The sequence below is a fragment of the Stegostoma tigrinum genome, chromosome 1 (assembly GCF_030684315.1).
Source record: "Stegostoma tigrinum isolate sSteTig4 chromosome 1, sSteTig4.hap1, whole genome shotgun sequence".
Classification (NCBI taxonomy): Eukaryota; Metazoa; Chordata; class Chondrichthyes; order Orectolobiformes; family Stegostomatidae; genus Stegostoma; species Stegostoma tigrinum.
Genome location: NC_081354.1, coordinates 191670234 through 191690032, shown reverse-complemented (window position 1 = coordinate 191690032; position 19799 = coordinate 191670234). Strand labels below are relative to the sequence as shown.

The 19799-nt window shown below is 45.1% G+C and overlaps 1 protein-coding gene across 7 annotated transcripts in view; it reads left to right on the top strand.

The window, feature by feature from the left end:
* Positions 1–19799, top strand: part of LOC125467654 (disintegrin and metalloproteinase domain-containing protein 12-like) — a 243940-nt gene that overhangs the window by 50281 nt on the left and 173860 nt on the right. For 6 of the 7 annotated variants that reach the window (XM_059650847.1, XM_059650852.1, XM_059650849.1 and 3 more), the window contains 3 exons: positions 14581–14659; positions 19063–19139; positions 19584–19758. In XM_059650847.1, the coding sequence (XP_059506830.1) occupies positions 14581–14659; positions 19063–19139; positions 19584–19758 (331 nt within the window). Of the gene's footprint in view, positions 1–9647; positions 9739–14580; positions 14660–19062; positions 19140–19583; positions 19759–19799 lie in introns of those variants that run through there. The other variant, XM_059650858.1, reaches the window with a different exon arrangement.

The following is a 19799-nucleotide window of genomic DNA, read 5'->3' as shown; positions in this document are numbered from 1 at the left end:
CTACTTCATCAATGACCTTCCCTCCACATAAGATCAGAAGTGGGGATGTTCGCTGGTGATTGCGTAATGTTCAATACCATTCACAACTCCTCAGATACTGAAGCAGTCCATCTTCAAATGCAACAAGATTTGCACAATAAAAGATGACAAAGTGTGGAGCTGGATGAACACAGCAGGCCAAGCAGCATCTCAGGAGCACAAAAGCTGAGGTTTCGGGCCTAGACCCTTCATGATGAAGGGTCTAGGTCCGAAACGTCAGCTTTTGTGCTCCTGAGATGCTGCTTGGCCTGCTGTGTTCATCCAGCTCCACACTTTGTCATCTTGGATTCTCCAGCATCGGCAGTTCCCATTATCACTGATACAAGATTTGCACAATATCCAGGCTTGGGCTGAAGACTCGCAGGTAACATTCACAGCACACAAATACCAGGCTTTGACCATCACCAACAAGGGACATTCTAACCACCACCCTTGTGTTATCATTGACCAGAAACTCAACTGGACTCGCCACATAAAAACAGTGGTTGCAAGAATAGTTCAGAAGCTAGGAATCTTGCGGTGAGTAACTCACCTCCTGACTCCTCAGAGCCTGTCCACCATCAACAAGGTATAAGTCAGGAGTATGATGGAATAATCGCCACATACCTGGATGAGTGCAGTCCCAACAACACTCAAGAAGCTTGATACCATCGAGGACAAAGCGGCCTGCTTGAATGGCACCACATCCATAAACTTCCTTCACAACCGAAGCTCAGTTGCAGCCATGTGTATGATCTACAAAATGATCTGAGGAGATTCACCAAAGATCCTTAAGTAGTGAGTTCCAAATCTATGGCCATTTCCAACTAGAAGATGAAGGGCAGCAGTTACATGGGAACACAACCACCTGCAAGTTCCCCTCCAAGCCACTCTCATCCTGATTTTTGATTTAATTTATTGTAGTCACAAGAACCTAAGTACAGTGAAAAGTTTTGTTTTGTGAGCCATACAGGCAGACTTTCTTTTCTTTATTCACAGGATGAGGGCATTTCTTTTTATTGCCCAGAGGGAGGTTTCAAATCACCACATTGCTGTAGATCTGGAATCACATGTAGGCCAATCCAGGTATAGAACATAGAAAAGTACAGCACAGTACAGGCCCTTCAGCCCACGATGTTGTGCCTTGGAATAATTCTAATCCAAAAATAAAATAACCTAACCTACATTCCCCTCAATTCACTGCTGTCCATGTGCATGTCCAGCAGTTGCTTAAATGTCACTAATGACTCCACTTCCATGACTACCACTGGTAAACTATTCCATGCGCTCACAACTCTCTGGGTGAAGAACCTCCCTCTGACGTCTCCTCGATACATAGAACATTACAGCACAGTACAGGCCCTTCGGCCTCGATGTTGTGCCGACCTATCATACTGATCTCAAGCCCATCTAACCTACACTATTCCATGTATGTCCATACCTTCCTCCTAACACCTTAAAACTATGACCCCTCGTGGCAGTCAATCCTGCCCTGGGGAAAAGTCTCTGGCTATCAACTCTATCCATGCCTCTCATTACCTTGTACACCTCGATCAGGTCACCTCTCTTCCTCCTTCTCTCCAGAGAGAGAAGTCTGAGCTCAGTCAACCTCTCCTCGTAAGATAAGCCCTCCAGTCCAGGCAGCATCCTGATAATCCACTTTGCACTCTCTCCAAAGCCTCCACATCTTTCCTATAACAGGGCGACTAGAACTGGACACAGTATTCCAAGTGTGGTCTCACCAGGGTTTTGTAGAGCTGCAGCATAACCTCGCAGCTCTTAATGTCGATCCCCCTGTTAATGAAAGCCAAAACACCACATGCTTTCTTAACAACCTTATCCACCTGGGTGGCAACTTTGCGGGAGCTATGCACTTGAACACCAAGATCCCGCTGTTCCTCCACACTGCCGAGAATCCTGCCTCTAATCCTATATTCAGCATTTAAGTTCGACCTTCCAAAATGCATCACTTCGCATTTATCCAGGTTGAACTCCATCTGCCATTTCTCAGCCCAGCTCTGCATTCTGTCAATGTCTCGCTGAAGCCTGCAATAGCCCTCGATACTATCAACGGCACCTCCAACCTTTGTGTCATCAGCAAACATACTAACCCACCCCTCAACCTCCTCATCCAAGTTATTTATAAAAACTACAAAGAGCAGAGGCCCAAGAACAGAGCCCTGCGGGACACCACTCAGCACTGGCCTCCAGGCAGAATACTTACCATCTACAACCACTCTCTGCCTCCTGTCAGCCAAGCAATTCTGAATCCAGACAGCCAAATCACCCTGTATCCCATACCTCCTGACTTTACGAATGAGCCTGCTGTGGGGAACCTTATCAAATGCCTTGCTGAAGTCCATGTACCACATCCATTGCTCGACCCTCATCAACCTGTCTCGTGACTTCCTCAAAGAACTCAATAAGATTTGTAAGGCATGACTTGCCCCTCACAAAGCCATGCTGACTCGCTTTAATCACACTATGCTTTTCCAAATAGTCATAAATCCTATCCCTCAGAATTCTTTCCAAAACCTTGTTGACCACAGATAAGGATGGCAGTTTCCTTTTCTGAAGGACATTTGTGTACCAGGTTGGTTTTTATGTTTAAAACAACAATTGTTTCATTTCATCATTAGATTCTTATTTCCAGATGTATTATTGAATTCAATTTGCACCATCTGCTCAGGCAGGATTTGAACCAGTGCTTCCAGAATTGTCCAGTGATAATACCACTAGCCTATCGCTTCCCCAAGCAAATAAGAACATACAGATCGTGAGATGCTTAGACTAGAGTGAGGCATACAAGGTTACACTGCACAGGAGGTATGCAAGCATGATCAATGTAATTTAGTTTTAAAAGCGTAGAACTGTTATAAGAAATGATAGAAAAAGATCTGCTGTAGGGAGCTTGCAAAGAATTGTCGCATCAACTCAGCATATGTACTGCAGCGGTTCAAGAAGGCAGTTCCCCATCACTTTCTCAAAGGCAACAAAGAATGGGGAATAAATGCTGACAAGCCAGCAATGCCCATATTCCATAAAAGTGAATTTTGAAACTATTTCAAGTGGTAAAATCACAGGGTGATAATTGTAAGGATTTCCGTGTCCTACCGTGAATTGAGATGGGCAAAGTGTGAAAGGCTAAGCGGGGTTAGAATTCTGAAGCTATATATGTTCAAGAGAGCTTTGCAACGCAGCACCTGGAGAGGTGTACAAGAGAGGAGCCAGTGCAGGACCTATTACAAAAGGGAATTGTGAGACTGTGGGCCAATATTCTCATAAAAGCGAATTGTGAGAAAGCCCTCGATGATGTACAGGATTGGATAAGGATAAAAAAAGCGCTTATGGCAAATATTAAGGGCTCAAAACAGCAGATATCTGAGGGGAATATAAAAGTTCAGGGTATTGTTAAAAAAGTAAATTAGGAGTATGAAGAGAAGATAAAAAAAATGCTGCTGGGTTAAAATTAAGAAAATTCAAATGTTGTTTATAATTGTATGAGGAACAAGAAAATAACCAGGGAAGCAATAGGAACCATTCAGGGCCAAAGTTGCAATCTGTGTATGGATCCAGAATAGCTGAGGTTTACAGTCAATACTTTGCATGTGGATTCTGTAAGGCTGCAGAATCACACAAGTACTGTGATGCTGGAGGAGGCCATCGGGCCCATTATACCTATTCCGACTCTTTAAACAGGCATCATTACCGAGTGCCAATCTCCTGCCTTTTCCCTATATACCTGAACACCATCACTATCCACATCTTCATCCAATACCCTCCTGAATAGCTCATTTGAACCTGCAGTACATTCCAGAACTAAAATAGTTGCTGTATACTTTCCGGCTTATTCTTGTGCCATCAACAAATCTGCTCAAATATTCAGTCCCTTCATGTGACTCATCGTAGATGGTAGATTGTTGAGATGCCTGTGGCACATGACTGGTATCGAGTAATGCTGCAAGCTGCTTCTTTCTGCCTGTCTTGAACGTTTGGATTTCTCTTTCCACTAGACCATTGGATGGATGGATGGTATGGAGCTGTACTTAGGTGCTGAATGCCATTTGACTTTAGGAAATGTTTGATTTCCCTCATGATGAATGAGAGAACATAGAACATTACAGCACAGCACAGGCCCTTCGGCCCTCGATGTTGTGCCGACCTGTCATGCCGATCTGAAGCCCATCTAACCTACACTATTCCATGTACGTCCATATGCTTGTCCAATGATGACTTAAATGTACTTAAAGTTGGCGAATCAACAACTGTTGCAGGCAAAGCGTTCCATTCCCTTACTACTCTCTGTAATGATGGCCCGTTGGCTGTGGCCAATACTTATGGGAACTTCCATATTGTGAAAGATGCGTGCAGCTTTTCTTTCGCTGTCCCTGTGTTTGACGAATAAACTCTATGCACGTCCGACCACTTTAAATGGGTGTCCACAGTAACTAAGAATGTTGAGCCCATGAAAGGACCAAAATAGTTGACATGTAACTGAATCCAAGGTTTGCCTGGCCATTCCCAGAAACGTGGGAGAGCTCCTGGCAGTGATTTTTGTTGGCTATCTGGGCACTGCTCCACCAATAGGATGTCTGCATCCAATCTTGGCCAGCCACCTCTTGTAAACCCCTGGAAGACCCCAGTGAAGTTCAGTCAGTGTCTGGCAGCAACCTTTGCTTGGGACAGTCACACTTGCACCTCATAATAAAATGCCAACACTGTCAGGGATCTGGTCTTGCCAGATACATTAAGGTTTCAATCCTGGTTACAATGGCCCTGTTGTTTCCTACATCAGCACTAGCTGTTTTAGTTTTGCCAGGACAAAAACGTAGTGTGTCAAAAATCTGATTTTCAGCAGTGACCGGAAGGGTATCCAAAAAGTTTAATACCACAGCGGATTTTTCTAGGGGATATACCATCAGTGGTATATTTTCCAGAGGGAAGTGGCTCAGGCATCCACATGAGCTGATGGCCCCCAAAAGAGTGTTCCAACTTATTATTGTATGCAGTTAAAATGAGAGCCCACCGCTGAATTCAACCTGAAGTTATCAGCAGCACAGGCTTATATTCTTTGAGTAGTTCTGGCAGGGGCCATCTTCATCTGGGCATGTCTTCCGTCGACATCAGCCAAAGTATGGGAGCCATACGCAATTGGGTGTTCCCCTCCACTAGACCAGGGGTGGGTCAACACCACCCCAGTACCATACGGGGAGGAATCGCATGTCAGCACCACCTCTTGCTTGGGATAGAACATAGAGCAATACAGCGCAGAATACCCCTTCGGCCCTCGATGTTGCACCGACCTGTGAACTAATCTAAGCCCCTCCTCCTACACTATCCCCTCATCATCCATATGCTTATCCAAGGACTGTTTAAATGCCCCGAATGTGGCTGAGAACAGACCCAAGTCCCTCAGCCTTTCTTCATAAGGCCTGCGCTCCAGACCAGGCAACATCCTGGTAAATCTCCTCTGCACCTTTTCCAATGCTTCCACATCCTTCCTGTAATGGGGTGACCAGAACTGCACACAATATTCCAAATGAGGCTGCACTAGCGTTTTGTACAGTTGCAGCATGACATCACGGCTCCGGAACTCAATCCCTCGACCAACAAAACCGAACACACCGTAAGCCTTTTTAACAGCACTATCAACCTGGGTGGCAATTTTCAGGGATCTATGTACATGGACACCAAGATCCCTCTGCATAGCCACACTACCAAGAATCTTTCCATTGACCCAGTATACTGCCTTCCTATTGTTCTTCCCAAAGTGAATCACCTCACATTTATCTGATTGAACTCCATTTGCCACCTTTCAGCCCAATTCTGCAGTTTATCTAAGTCTCCCTGCAACCTGCAACATTCTTCCACACTGTCCACCACTCCACCGACTTTAGTGTCATCTGCAAACTTACTAACCCATCCACCTATGCCTGCGTCCAAGCCATTTATAAAAATGACAAACAGCAGTGGTCCCAAAACAGATCCTTGAGGCACACCACAAGTGACCTGACTCCAGGCTGAATATTTTCCATCAACCACCACTCGTTGCCTTCTTACAGAAAGCCAGTTTCTAATCCAAACTGCTAAATCTCCCTCAATCCCGTGCCTCTGTATTTTCTCCAATAGCTTACCATGTGGAACCTTATCAATGGCTTTACTGAAGTCCATGTACACCATATCAACTACCCTACCCTCATCCACATGCTTGGTCACCTTCTTAAAAAACTCAATGAGGTTTGTGAGACATGACTTGCCCTTGACGAATCCATGCTATCTCTTATCATCCTTTGCAAAACTTTTCCTACAACAGACATAACGTTCACAGTTTGATAATTACCTGGGTCATCTTTACTGCCCTTCTTGAACAAGGTCACAACATTTGCAATCCTCCAGTCCTCTGGTACTAAACCTGTAGACAATGAGGACTCAAAGATCAAGGCCAAAGGTTCCGCCACCTCCTCCCTAGCTACCCAGAGAATCCTCGGAAAAATCCCATCCGGCCCAGGGGATTTATCTACCTTCACACCTTCTAGAATTGATAACACCTCCTCCTTACGAACCTCAATCCTTTCAATTCTGATAGCCTGTAACTCAGTCTTCTCATTTACAATATTCTACTGTTTCTGAGTGAAAACAGATGAGAAATATTCATTTAGCACCTCTCCGATCTCCACAGGGTCCACACACAACTTCCCACTTCTGTCTTTGACTGGCCCTATTCCTACCCTAGTCATCCTCTTATTCCTCACATATTTATAGAAAGCTTTAGGGTTCTCCTTTATTTTACCTGCTAATGTCTGCTCATGTCCCCTCCTCGCTCTTCTTCACTCTCTCTTTCAATCCTTCCCTGCTAATCTGTAACTCTCCATCACCTCATCTGAATCACATAAGCGTCCCTCTTCTGCTTTACAAGAGATACAATTTCTTTATTAAACCACAGTTCCCTTACCTTATCACTTCCTCCCTGCCTGACAGGGACATACCTATCAAGGACAAGCAATACCTTTTCCTTAAACCAGCTCCACATTTCAATTGTCCCCATCCCCTGTATTTTTCTAACCCATTCTATGCCTCCTTTGTCTTGCCTAATCGCATTGTAATTGCCCTTTCCCCATCTATAACTGTCGCCCTGTGGCATGTTCCTATCCCTTTCCATCGCTAAACTAAACGCATCTGAATTATGGTCACTGTCTCCCAAATGCTCACTTATCACTAAATCAAACACCTGGCCTGGTTCATTACCGAGTACCAGATCCAGTGTGGCCTCCCATCTTGTTGGCCCTTCGACGTACTGTGTCAGGAAACCATCCTGCACACGTTGGACGAAAACTGATCCATCCGACGTACTAGAGTTATAGTATTTCCAGTCAACGTGAGGGAAGTTAAAGTCTCCCATAATGACCACCCTGTTCCTTTCACTCCTGTCCAGAATCGTTTTGCCGATCCTCTCCTCCACATCCATAGAACTCTGTGGAGGCCTATAAGAAAACTCCCAGCAGTGTACCTCTCCTCTCCTGTTTCTGACCTCAGCCCCATACCACCTCAGTAGACGAGTCCTCATCAAAAGTTCTTTCAGCCACCGTTATACTGTCCTTGACTAACAAAGCCACATCTCCCCCTCTTTTACCAAGTTCCCTGATCTTAATGAAAGATCTAAACCCTGGAACCTGCAATATCCATTCCAGACCCTGCTCTATCCATGCCTCTGAAATGGCCAAGACATCGAAGTCCCAGGTACCTATCCATGCTGCAAGCTCACCTACCTTATTCCGGAAACCCCTGGCGTTGAAGTAGACGCACTTCAATCCGGCTTACCGTCTGCCGGTACACTCCTGTCTCAGTGAGTACCTGTCCATTTCCTCCCTGCTCTCATCCTCCTGTGTACTGAAACTGCACCTCAGTTTCCCATCCCCCTTCTGAGCTAGTTTAAATCCACCTGAATAGCACTAGCAAATTTCCCACCCAGGATATTAGTGCCCGCGGGTTTTGAGAAGATTTGTAACTCAGGTTGAGGTTCTGGATGTGAGTTTGCTCGCTGAGCTGGAAGCTTAGTTTTCAAACGTTTCGTCACCATTCTAGGTAATATCATCAGTGAGCCTCCAGTGAAGCGCTGGTGTTATGTCCCGGTTTATATTTAATAATAGAAAGCGGGACATAACACCAGCACTTCGTCGGAGGCTTACTGATGATGTTACCTAGAATGGTGATGAAACGTTGAAAACTAACCTTCCAGCTCAGCGAGCAAACTCACATCCATATTAGTGCCCCTCTGGTTTAAGTGGAGACCGTCCTGTTTGTAGAGGTCCCACCTTAGAACATAGAACATTACAGGTCCTTCGGCCCTCGATGTTGTGCCAACCTGTCATACTGACCTCAAGCCCATCTAACCTCCACTATTCCATGTACATCCATGTGCTTACCCAATGACGACTTAAATGTACCTAAAGTTGGCGAATCTACTACCGTTGCAGGCAAAGCGTTCCATTCCCTTACTACTCTCTGAGTAAAGAAACTACTTCTGACATCTGTCCTACATCTTTCACCCCTAAATTTAAAGCTATTCCCCCTCGTGCTCGCCATCACCATCCTAGGAAAAAGGCTCTCCCTATCCACCCTATCTAACCCTCTGATTATTTTATATGTCTCAATGAAGTCATCCCTCAACCTTCTTCTCTCTAATGAAAACAGCCTCAAGTCCCTCAGCCTTTCCTCGTAAGACCTTCCCTCCATACCAGGCAACATCCTAGTAAATATCCTCTGCACCCTTTCCAAAGCTTCCACATCCTTCTTATAATGTGGTGACCAGAACTGTACGCAATACTCCAAGTGTGGCCGCACCAGAGTTTTGTACAGCTTCTCCATAACCTCTTGGTTCCGGAACTCGATCCCTCTATTAATAAAAGCTAAAACACTGTATGCCTTCTTAACAGCCCTGCCAACCTGGGTGGCAACTTTCAAGGATCTGTGTACATGGACACCGAGATCTCTCTGCTCATCTACACTACCAAGAATCTTAGCATTAGCCCTGTACTTTGCCTTCCGGCTACTCCTGCCAAAGTGCATCATCTCACACTTGTCTGCATTAAACTCCAATTGCCACCTCTCAGCCCAGCTCTGCAGCTTATCTATGCAGCTCACCTTCCCCAGAATGAGCCCCAATTGTCCATGTACCTGAAGCCCTCCTTCCTGCACCATCCCTGCAGCTACATGTGCAGCTGAAATCGCTCCCTGTTCTTTGCTTCGCTATCACATGGCACGGGTAACAAACCAGAGATAATCACTCTGATCAGAAATAATGGGAACTGCAGATGCTGGAGAATCCAAGATAACAAGGTGTGAAGCTGGATGAACACAGCAGGCCAAGCAGCATCTTCGGAGCGCAAAAGCTGACGTTTCGGGCCCTGCTCCTTCATCAGAGAGCTCTGAAGGGTCTAGGCCCGAAATGTCAGCCATTGTGCCCCTAAGATGCTGCTTGGCCTGCTGTGGTTATCCAGCTTCACACTTTGTTATCAGAGATAATCACTCTGTTTGTTCTAGCTCTCCGCTTCCACCCTAGCTCACTGAAATCCTGCCTGACATCCCTATCCCTCTTTCTACCTATGTCGTTCGTGCCTACGTGGACCACAACTTGAGGCCGGTCAGTCTCTCCCTTCAGGACCCCAAAGACAGGATCTGAGACTTCACATACCCTGGCACCTGGGAGGCAACACACCAACCGTGAGTCTCTTTCGTCCTCAACAAACCTTCCACCAGTCCCTCTGACTATTGAGTCCTCAATGACTGACACTGTCTTCCAGTCCCGCCTTCCCTTCTGTGCAAGAGGGTCAGACTCTGTGCCAGAGACGTGCACCCCAGTGCATGCCCCTGGTCAGTTCCCCCCCCCCCCAACAGTATCTAAAACGGTATACTTGTTTCTCAGGGGAATGACCATAGGGGATCCCTGCTTCTCACTGTTACCCAGCTTTCTTCATGCTTAGAAGTAAATACTTCCCTGTAACTCTTGTCTATCACTGACTCTGCCTCCCGAATGATCCGAAATTCATCCACCTCCCGCTCCAGTTCCCTAACGTGGTCTTGGAGTTGCAAGAGTTGGGTGCACTTCCTGCAGATGTACTTATCATGTTGTGCTACATCTCAGAAGGCTTGTTCACTCCCCTAAAGGCTGTTTCTTGGCTATGTGACCATATCCAAGGCTGGCAATTTTTGAATAGCAGATGTAAGGCTATGTGTACGGAAGATGTGCCTTGTCTCCTCTGTAGCCCAAGTAGGCCACTTGGGGTGGCTGGTATATACATTTTTTCCCAATACTAAGGCACATGGGCCACCGTGTAGAAAAGTCTAAGCACTATGTCTCAGTTCTCGAAATGCTGTTTATTGATCATCTCTATTATTAACTTGTCATCCAGATAAAGGTAATGGCCTAGTGATATTATTACTGGACTGTTAATCCAGAGACCCAGGGAGTGTTCTGGGGATAACAAGGTGTAGAGCTAAATGAACACAGCAGGCCAAGCAGCATCAAAGGAGCAGGAAGGCTGACGTTTCAGTCCTAGATACTGGGATCCTAGTTTGGATCCTGCCATTGCAGATGGTGGAATTTGAATTCAATAAATATCTGGAATTAAGGGTTTAATGATGACTGTGAATCCATTGCCAATTGTTAGGAAAAACCAATCTGGTTCACTAATGTCCTTTAGGGAAGGAAACTGCCATCCTTACCTGGTCTGGCCTATATGTGGTTTCAGACTCACAGCTAATAAAGTGTGAAGCTGGATGAACACAGCAGGCCAAGCAGCAGCTCAGGAGAACAAAAGCTGGCGTTTCGGCCTAGCCCCTTCATCAGATGAAGGGGCTAGGCCGAAACGTCAGCTTTTGTGCTCCGGAGATGCTGCTTCGCCTGCTGTGTTCATCCAGCTTCACATTTTATTATCTTGGATTCTCCAGCATCTGCAGTTCCCATTATCTCAGACTCACAGCAATGTGTTTGATTCTGAACTGCCCTCTGGGCAATTAGTGATTGGCAATAAATACAGCCTCTCCAGTGATACCCTCATCCCACGAATGAATAAAGAAAAAATAACTAATGGCTTCAGGTAGCCCAAGTGAAATGTTCTCCATCCCCTACTGGAAAATTACACAGACTGACAATACCCCAAATGACAGTCTTGTATATTGGTACAAACCCTTCAGCGTAGTAAATGTAGTATACTTTTGGGAAGTCTCATCTAACCACAATTGCAGGAACACATGGCTCATGTCCAGCTTCATGAAGGACAGCCCACACCCCTTCCAGCTTTGTGTATAAATCTTCTAGGCGAGGGAATTGGTATTTATCCAGCTGCAAGTAATAGCTTACCATTTGCTTGAAATCCCCACAAAGTTGAATGACCCGTTAGCCTTCAAAGTCAATAGCACAGGTGTTGCCCATTCAGCAAACTGTTTTGGTTTGATGATTCCTTCACTCTCCAGCCTCCTGATTTCTGCTTCTACTTTTGCCTGCAAGATAAATGGCACTCGGCAGGCCTTACAGAATCATAGAATTATCTCCAGGTCAACATAGAAGGTTTTCTTGGTTCCTTCGATAGTCCCTAGACCTTCCTGAAAAACCTCTAGGTATTTAATTAGGACTTCACTCAGTCAGCCATTTTCTAATTGAAAAATATTGAGCCAATCAAGGTGAATCTTACTCCACCAATTTCATCCATTAGGATTGGACCCAGGCCTTTTACCATTCATATGAAACCAACCAAAGCTGTACCTTTAATCTGTAAAGGTTCCCTGATCTACATTATCAGTCTCGCCAACTGTCTTATGCAAATTTAAAGTTTGGAGTGCAGAACAAATTTTGTTAAACACTGGCGGTGCAATCATTGTAATAGCTGTATTGGTAAGGACTTCCATTAGAACCAGGTGACTGTTTAACCAGATGTTTTTTGTGATTGGTTCTGATTTGGATGTTGCTAAGCAATTTAACGTTCCAAACCACCTGTGGGTAGACTTCCCAATGTGTGCACTCTCCTGGATATGAGTTCTCTTACTCAATTTACGTCTAGTGGGACTCTTTTGCTGTCTTGATTCCGCATTTCGGCAGCAAATACAGTTGTCTGCTGGCCCAGATCCTGAAGAAAATGTTAACCATTTTTACAAGGCTTGACTTTGTTGTGGATTGACCTAGAGTCCCTCAGTTCCAGATGCGACCTGAGTGAGGCTATGCAATTGCCTTCACTCAAGTGGTGTTCTCCAAGCTCGGTCAGACTGACAAGGATGTCCATTTCCATTGGCATATCCTGTAACTCATATGCTCCACTTGCCGCATTTTCTAATGACAAAGCCAGTTGTAGAGTCTATTTGAAGTCCACTTGGGCTTCAGTTTTTGTATGGTTGCATCATTAATTCCATATACCAAACAGTCTCTCAGTATCTCATTAAAGGTTAAACCAATGTCAGTCAGGTTAACCTTGTCAGAAATCCTGATATGGATTTCCCTATTTTTTCCCCCTTTATTCATTAATTGGATGAGGACGTTGCTGACCAGGCAGTATTTATTGTTCACCCCTAATTGCCCAGAGGGCAGTTCAGTGTCAACCGCATTGCTGTGACAGCGATAATGGGAACTGCAGATGCTGGAGAATCCGAGATAACAAAGTGTGGAGTTGGATGAACAGAGCACGCCAAGCAGCATCTTAGGAGCACAACAGCTGACATTTTAGGCCTAGACCCTTCATCAGAAAACCCTTCACCCTGCTCCTATGATGCTGCTTGGCCTGCTGTGTTCATCTAGCACCACACCTTGTTATCTCAGATTCTCCAGCATTTGCAAATCCTATTATCTCTAGGTAAGGATGGCGGTTTCCTTCCCACAAAGGGATTAGTGAACCAGGTGCGTTTTTCCTGACAATCAACAATGGATTCATGGTCAACATCAGGTTCTTAATTCCACTTATTTATTGAATTCAAATTCCACCGTCTGCCGTGGTGAGATTCAAACCCGCGTCCCCAGAACATTATCTGGGCTCTGGATTAGCAGTCCAGTGATAATGCCACAAGGCCATTGTCTCAAATGGTTGTGTAAAACCGATAATGTCTTTGAATTAGAGGAGACTTGGGGTTGCAATATTCCTTGAAAGGTTTTAGTATCTGGTGCCTCAGGAAATGTTAAGCTCCTAATAACTAGACAAGCTTCAGGTCCACAAGCTGTCAGGAGAACTACTCGTTTCTCATATGTTTCAATGTCATTTGCCTGGAAAAATAACACATTCTTCCCACATATTGGGCTCATGCTTCGAAAGCAAGATTGAACAAGTTCAACTTCCCAAATAATGGCATAATGCCACAAATACACACCCCAATTCAAAGATGACTTTTATGAACAAATCTGTCCAGGGGCATACTTTTTTCTCTCATCGCCACTGAAATAACTCCACAAAGGCTGGTATCCCATTACCAGGTCACCTAGAAACAGACCCTTCTGTCCAACCAGTCCATGCTGAACATAATCCCAAACTAAACTCATCCCTGCTGCTTGCTCTTAGCCCATATCCCTCCAAACCTTTCCTATTCAAGTGCTTCTCCAAATGTCTTTTTAACATTGTAATTGTACCCACTTCCACCACTTCCTCAGGAAATCCATTCCACAGTTGGACCACCCCTTGTGTAAAAAAATTGCTCCCCATGTTTAAATCTTTCTCCTCTCATCTTAAAAATGTGTCCCCCTATGTTTGAAGCCATATCTAGGGAAAAAGAGAACTGCTACTAACTTTCTCTTATTCCCCTCATTGTTCTATAAATTTCTATTAGGTCACCTCTCAAACTCCTACACTTCAGTGAGAAAGGTCCCAACCTGTCCAGCCTTTCTTTATAACACAAACCTTCTATGTCCAACAAATACCGTTAATTTTCTTCTGAACCCTCTCCAGCTGGATAATATCCTTCACGTAGGTGGGCAAATAGCACTGGACTGAGTATTCCAGAAGAGGCCTCACCAACATGACATTTTAACTCTGGTCCACCTTCCTCAGTGCCAGCTCCTAGAGTGAGCAGAACCCCTGAAACTCCTGTTCACATCAGTCAGCCTGGACTCTCTGATTGTATCAGGTGGACAGCCCTAATCAGGGAGCTCATATTCTGTTTGGTCCACCTGGCTGACTCATTACTATCACTTCAGTTACTCATGAAGATAAAAATGTGGTCAGCTAGTCAGAGTGAGCTGGGCCTAGCTTGCTTAAAGGCTTTGGTTGGGAAGTGAACGAGTTGGAATCTGGTCGTCTGTCAGCATCTGTGATGGCTCGCCTAGTCAAATAGCTTAAGGTAGATATATAGAGCTGAACAAGTCCTGGAATTGATTGAAGGATCCATTATTATACTCGGACAGCATTACAATTGTGTCTCTTAATAGCCTGCTTTTCATATGCGAATTACATGTAGTCCTGTCCATACATTGCTGTGTTGGATCTCTTCTGGTATCTCGTTGACAGGGTCAGATAGTGTGTATCTTCCATGGACAGAGCACTGCGAAGTGCCTCTGCTGTTCATTTTCATTCTGTTATTTTTTTCCCACAGATTTCTCTTGCCTAGAGGATTCCAGGTGTTGCACTATGATTCCAATGGGACTCTGGTGACAGAGACAGACACTGAAATGGTGAGTAATATCTTCAGGCAGAGACAGGGCTGAATTTGGGAATTTTCAGACGTAAAAAACAGTGCTGCTGAAATGGCTTCCTTCTTACGTGACCTTGGTTTCCCACCCACTTTTGCTTGACAGGGTCCTCAACCACATTCGACCTATCACCTGTACTTCCATCCTCGCCCCTTCACATCACTCACACCATTGTGATCAGGTTCCCCTTGTTCTCACTTTTCATCCCACCAGCCTCCACATTCAAAGGATGATTCTCCACCATTTCAGACAATTCTAGCAGAACATCACCACCAAACATATCTTGCATCACTCCCCCGTCTGTATTTCACAGAGATTATTCCCTCCGACCACTAACACCAACCCCTCTTCCCAAGGCAACCTTGCCATGCAACTACAGATGATGCAATGCCTGTTCCTTCATCTCCTCCCTGCTCACTATCCAAGGGCCTAAACAGTCTTTATAGTTGAAACACCATTTCATCTGTACCCTTCCATTCTTGTTCAACGTATTCTCTGCACCCGATACAGCCTGCTCTACATTGGAGAAACCGAACATTGACTGCGTGACTGTTTTGTTGAACACCTCCAGCCTGTGTGTAAGCATGACCCTGACCTTCCTGTAGCCAGTCATTTTAACACAGCGCCTTGTTTGTGTGCCCACTTGTCTGTTCCCAGTGTGCTGCAATGCTCCTGCAAACCATAGCGCACGCTGGAGGAGCAATATCTTGACCAAGATCTTTGCAACCTCTCTAGGCACAGGAGAGGTCCCAGAGGACTGACGAGTGGCTAATGTTGTTCCTCTGTTCAAGAAGGAAAGTAGAGATAATCCAGGAAACTGCAGAGCAGTGACTCTCACGTCGGTGGTTGGGAAGTTATTGATGAGAATTCTTAGAGACAAGATTTACGTGCATTTGGAAAGGCATGGCCTAGTTGGAGACAATCAGCATGGCTTTGTGCAGGGCAGGTCATATCTTACTAACTTGATTGAAATTTTCAAGGAGGTGACGAAGGTGATCGATGAGGGTATAGCAGTAGAAGCTGTTTAATGGGTTTTTGTAAGGCTTTTGACAAGGTCCGTCATGGTTGGCTCATCCAGAAGATTAAGATGCATCGGATCCATGGTGACTTGGCTGCATGGATTCAGAGTTGGCTCTCCCATAGAAGGCAGAGGGTAAGGGTGGAAGGGTATTTTTCAGGCTGGAGGCCCGTGGCTAGTGGTGTTCCGCAGGGATCTGTACTGGTATCTCTGTTGTTTGTGATATGTATACATGACATGGATGAAAATGTAGATGGATGGATTAGTAAGTTTGCAGGTGATACAAAGATTGGTGGAATTGTGGATAATGTAGAAAGTTCCAGGATGCTGCCTGGACTGGAGGGCTTATCTTATGAAGAGAGGTTGACTGAGCTCGGTCTCTTTTCATTGGAGAAAAGGAGGAGGAGAGGGGACCTAATTGAGGTACACAGGATAATGAGAGGCATAGATAGAGTTGATAGCCAGAGACTATTTCCCAGGGCAGAAATGTCTAGCACGAGGGGTCATAGTTTTAAGCTGGTTGGAGGAAAGTATAGAGGGGATGTCAGAGGCAGGTTCTTTACACAGAGAGTTATGAGAGCATGGAATGCGTTGCCAGCAGCAGTTGTGGAAGCAAGGTCATTGGGGTCATTTAAGAGACTGCTGGACATGCATATGGTCACAGAAATTTGAGGGTGCATACATGAGGATCAATGGTCGGCACAACATTGTGAGCTGAAGGGCCTGTTCTGTGCTGTACTGTTCTATGTTCTATGTTCTAAAGTTGTCACAGGATATAGATCAGTTGCAGATCTAGGAGTAGAAATGGCAGATGGAGATAAATCTAGGCAAGTAAGAGGTGCTGCACTTTGGGCGATCAAATATTAAGGAAAAGTATACAGTTAATGGCAGGACCCTGAACAGCATTGATGTACTGAGGGATCTTGGGGTTCAAGTCCATAGCACCTTGAAAGTGGCCACGCAAGTAGATAGGGTGGTAAAAAAGGCATATGGCATGCTTTCCTTTATGTTTCAGGGAATTAAGTACAAGAATCAGGATGCATGTTGCAACTTTGTAAGATTTTGTTTAGGCCACATTTAGAATATTGCTTTCAGCTCTGGCTGCCACATTACAGGAAGGATGTGGAAGCTTTGGAGAGAGAGCAGAAGTTTACCAGGATGCTGCCTGGATTAGAGGGTATGAGCTATAAGGAGAGGCTAGAAAAACTTGGATTGTTTTCTCTTGAGCGGCAGAGGATGGGGGAGACTTGATTGAAGTCAATAAGATTGTGAGGTTCACAGATAGTGTTGATGACCAGAATCTTTTTCCCTGAGTTGAAATGTCTAAAACTAGAGGGCATGTATTTAAGGTGAGAGGGGGAAAGTTCAAAGGAGATGTGAGGGACAAGTATTTTTTACACAGAGAGTGGTAGAAGCGTGCAACGCACTGCCAAGGTTAGTGGTGGAAGTAGACACATTAGGGGTGTTTAAAAGACTTTTAAATAAGCACATGAATATGCAACAAATGTAAATATATAGACCAAGGGCAGGGAAAAGGGATTAGTTTAATTTGGCATCATGTTCTAACATCTCATCTTCTGACCAGGCAGTTTAAAACCTTCTGGCCTTAATATTAAGCTCAACACCTTCAAATTCTGAACCATCTCCCATGTCTTCCCTTTCTTTTAGTTTTACTTGTTGCATTCTCTGTCACCGTGTCCTCTCTCTTCTCCCCCTACTCCAATAAGACTATGTGTTCTTTCTAGTCCGGAAGTTAGTCAGACGCTTGTTCTGCCATTCTCACATTCCAATTACTGAATCTGAATTATCGACACCTAGCACCCTACATTCATTAACCCCACACCTCCACTCCAACTATAGCATAAATGCTGCCCTGTCCACACCTCACTTTTGCTCTGATGGAAAGTCATCTAGATTTGAAACTTTAGCTTAGATAACAAAGTGTGGAGCTGAATGAACACGGCAGGCCAAGCAACATCTCAGGAGCACAAAAGTTGACGTTTCGGGCTTGGACCCTTCATCAGAGAGGGGGATGGGGAGAGGGAACTGGAATAAATAGGGAGAGGGGGAGGCGGACCGAAGATGGAGAGAAAGGAAGATAGGTAGAGAGGAGAGGATAGGTGAGGAGGTAGGGAGGGAATAGGTCAGTCCAGGGAAGACTGACAGGTCAAGGAGGTAGGATGAGGTGGTAGGTAGGAAATGGAGGTGCGGCTTGAGGTGGGAGGAAGGGATGGGTGAGAGGAAGAACAGGTTAGGGAAGCGGAGACAGGCTGGGCTGGTTTTGGGATGCAGTGGTGGGAGGAGATGAGCTGGGCTGATTTTGTGATGCAGTGGGGGGAGGGGAAGAACTGGGCTGGTTTTGGGATGCAGTGGTGGAAGGGGAGATTTTGAAGCTTGTGAAATCCACATTGATACCATTGGGCTGCAGGGTTCCCAAGCGGAATAAGAGCGGAATAGACAATAGACAATAGGTTCAGGAGTAGGCCATTCGGCCCTTCGAGCCAGCACCACCATTCATTACTTCACTGCCTGCTGTACCTGCATGCTTGCTTTCATTGACTGATGTACAAGAACACCCAGATCTCGTTGAACTGCCCCTTTACCTAACTTGACTCCATTTAGGTACTAATCTGCCTTCCTGTTCTTGCCACCAAAGTGGATAACCACACATTTATTCACGTTAAACTGCATCTGCCATGCATCCATCCACTCACCTAGTCTGTCCAAGTCACCCTGTATTCTCAGAACATCCTCCTCACGTTTCACACTGCCACCCAGCTTTGTGTCATCAGCAAATTTGCTAATATTACTTTTAATGCCTTCGTCTATATCATTAATGTATATTGTAAACAGCTGCGGTCCCAGCACTGAACCTTGTGGTACCCCACTGGTCACTGCCTGCCATTCCGAAAGGGACCCGTTTATCACTACTCTTTGCTTCCTGTCAGCCAGCCAATTTTCAGTCCAACTCAGTATTTTGCCCCCAATACCATGTGCCCCAATTTTGCTCACTAAACTCCTATGGGGGACTTTATCAAAGGCTTTCTGAAAGTCCAGGTACACTACATCCACTGGTTCTCCCTTGTCCATCTTCATAGTTACGTCCTCAAAAAATTCCAGAAGATTAGTCAAGCACGATTTCCCCTTCGTCAATCCATGCTGACTCTGACCTGTCCTCTTACTGCTGTACAAATGATTCGTAATTTCATCTTTTATAATTGACTTATAGTCAATGACATTCCGGCCCCATGTTCCATACTCTGAGCCTTTGCTGTACCTGTTGGAATGGACCATTTAACTCAGAGCCAAAATCTGGTCAGTGTGATCCCTTGTGATGTTGTCAATGTCAGGATGTGTCTTCTTACAGTATCACTGTTATTATGTTGGATCTGTGAGAAGATTCCCTGGATCCCAGGTCTCTGCAAGCACCTGCTCGGGACTCAGGTAAGGAATCAGACAATTCCTTCTCAGGGTTTTACACGAACTGGTGAAACACAGATTTAAGTAATAAAATTTCAATCTGTGTGGTGTTACTTTTGCAGGATCACCTCTTGTGCGTCTCCACTGGGATGTGTTTATTCAACAGGATAAGGGTCACTGATTGTGTAACTGCATTGGGATGTGTTAATTCAGCAGGATGAGGGTCACTCACTGTAACTGCACTGGAATGTGTTTATTCAGCAGGGTTAGGGACATTGACTATGTACCCACTGGGAAGGATTTATTCAGTAGTGTGAGGGCCACGGACTTTGTAACTGTTCTGGGATATGTTTATTCAGTAGGGTAAGGGGTGACTCACCATATATTTGTGCTAAGATGTGGTTATTCGGCAGGGTAAAGGCTGCAAGCAATGTTTTCTGTCTGTCTCTCAACTTGTCTTTTCTGCAGTGCTCTGATTATGTTCAGTAATCGAACCTATGTCATTGAGCCTGTTGAGGGGGTTACAAATGGTCGTCATTTGTTATACAGAGCTGAAGATCTCTTGCCAGTGCCGAGTATCTGTGGAATCAGAACTCCATCCCCCGAGTTAACCCTAACTGATCATCTCCAGCACTCTCAAAGGGTGAGTAATGAGCCCTGTAACTAATTCATTGACAGAAAGAA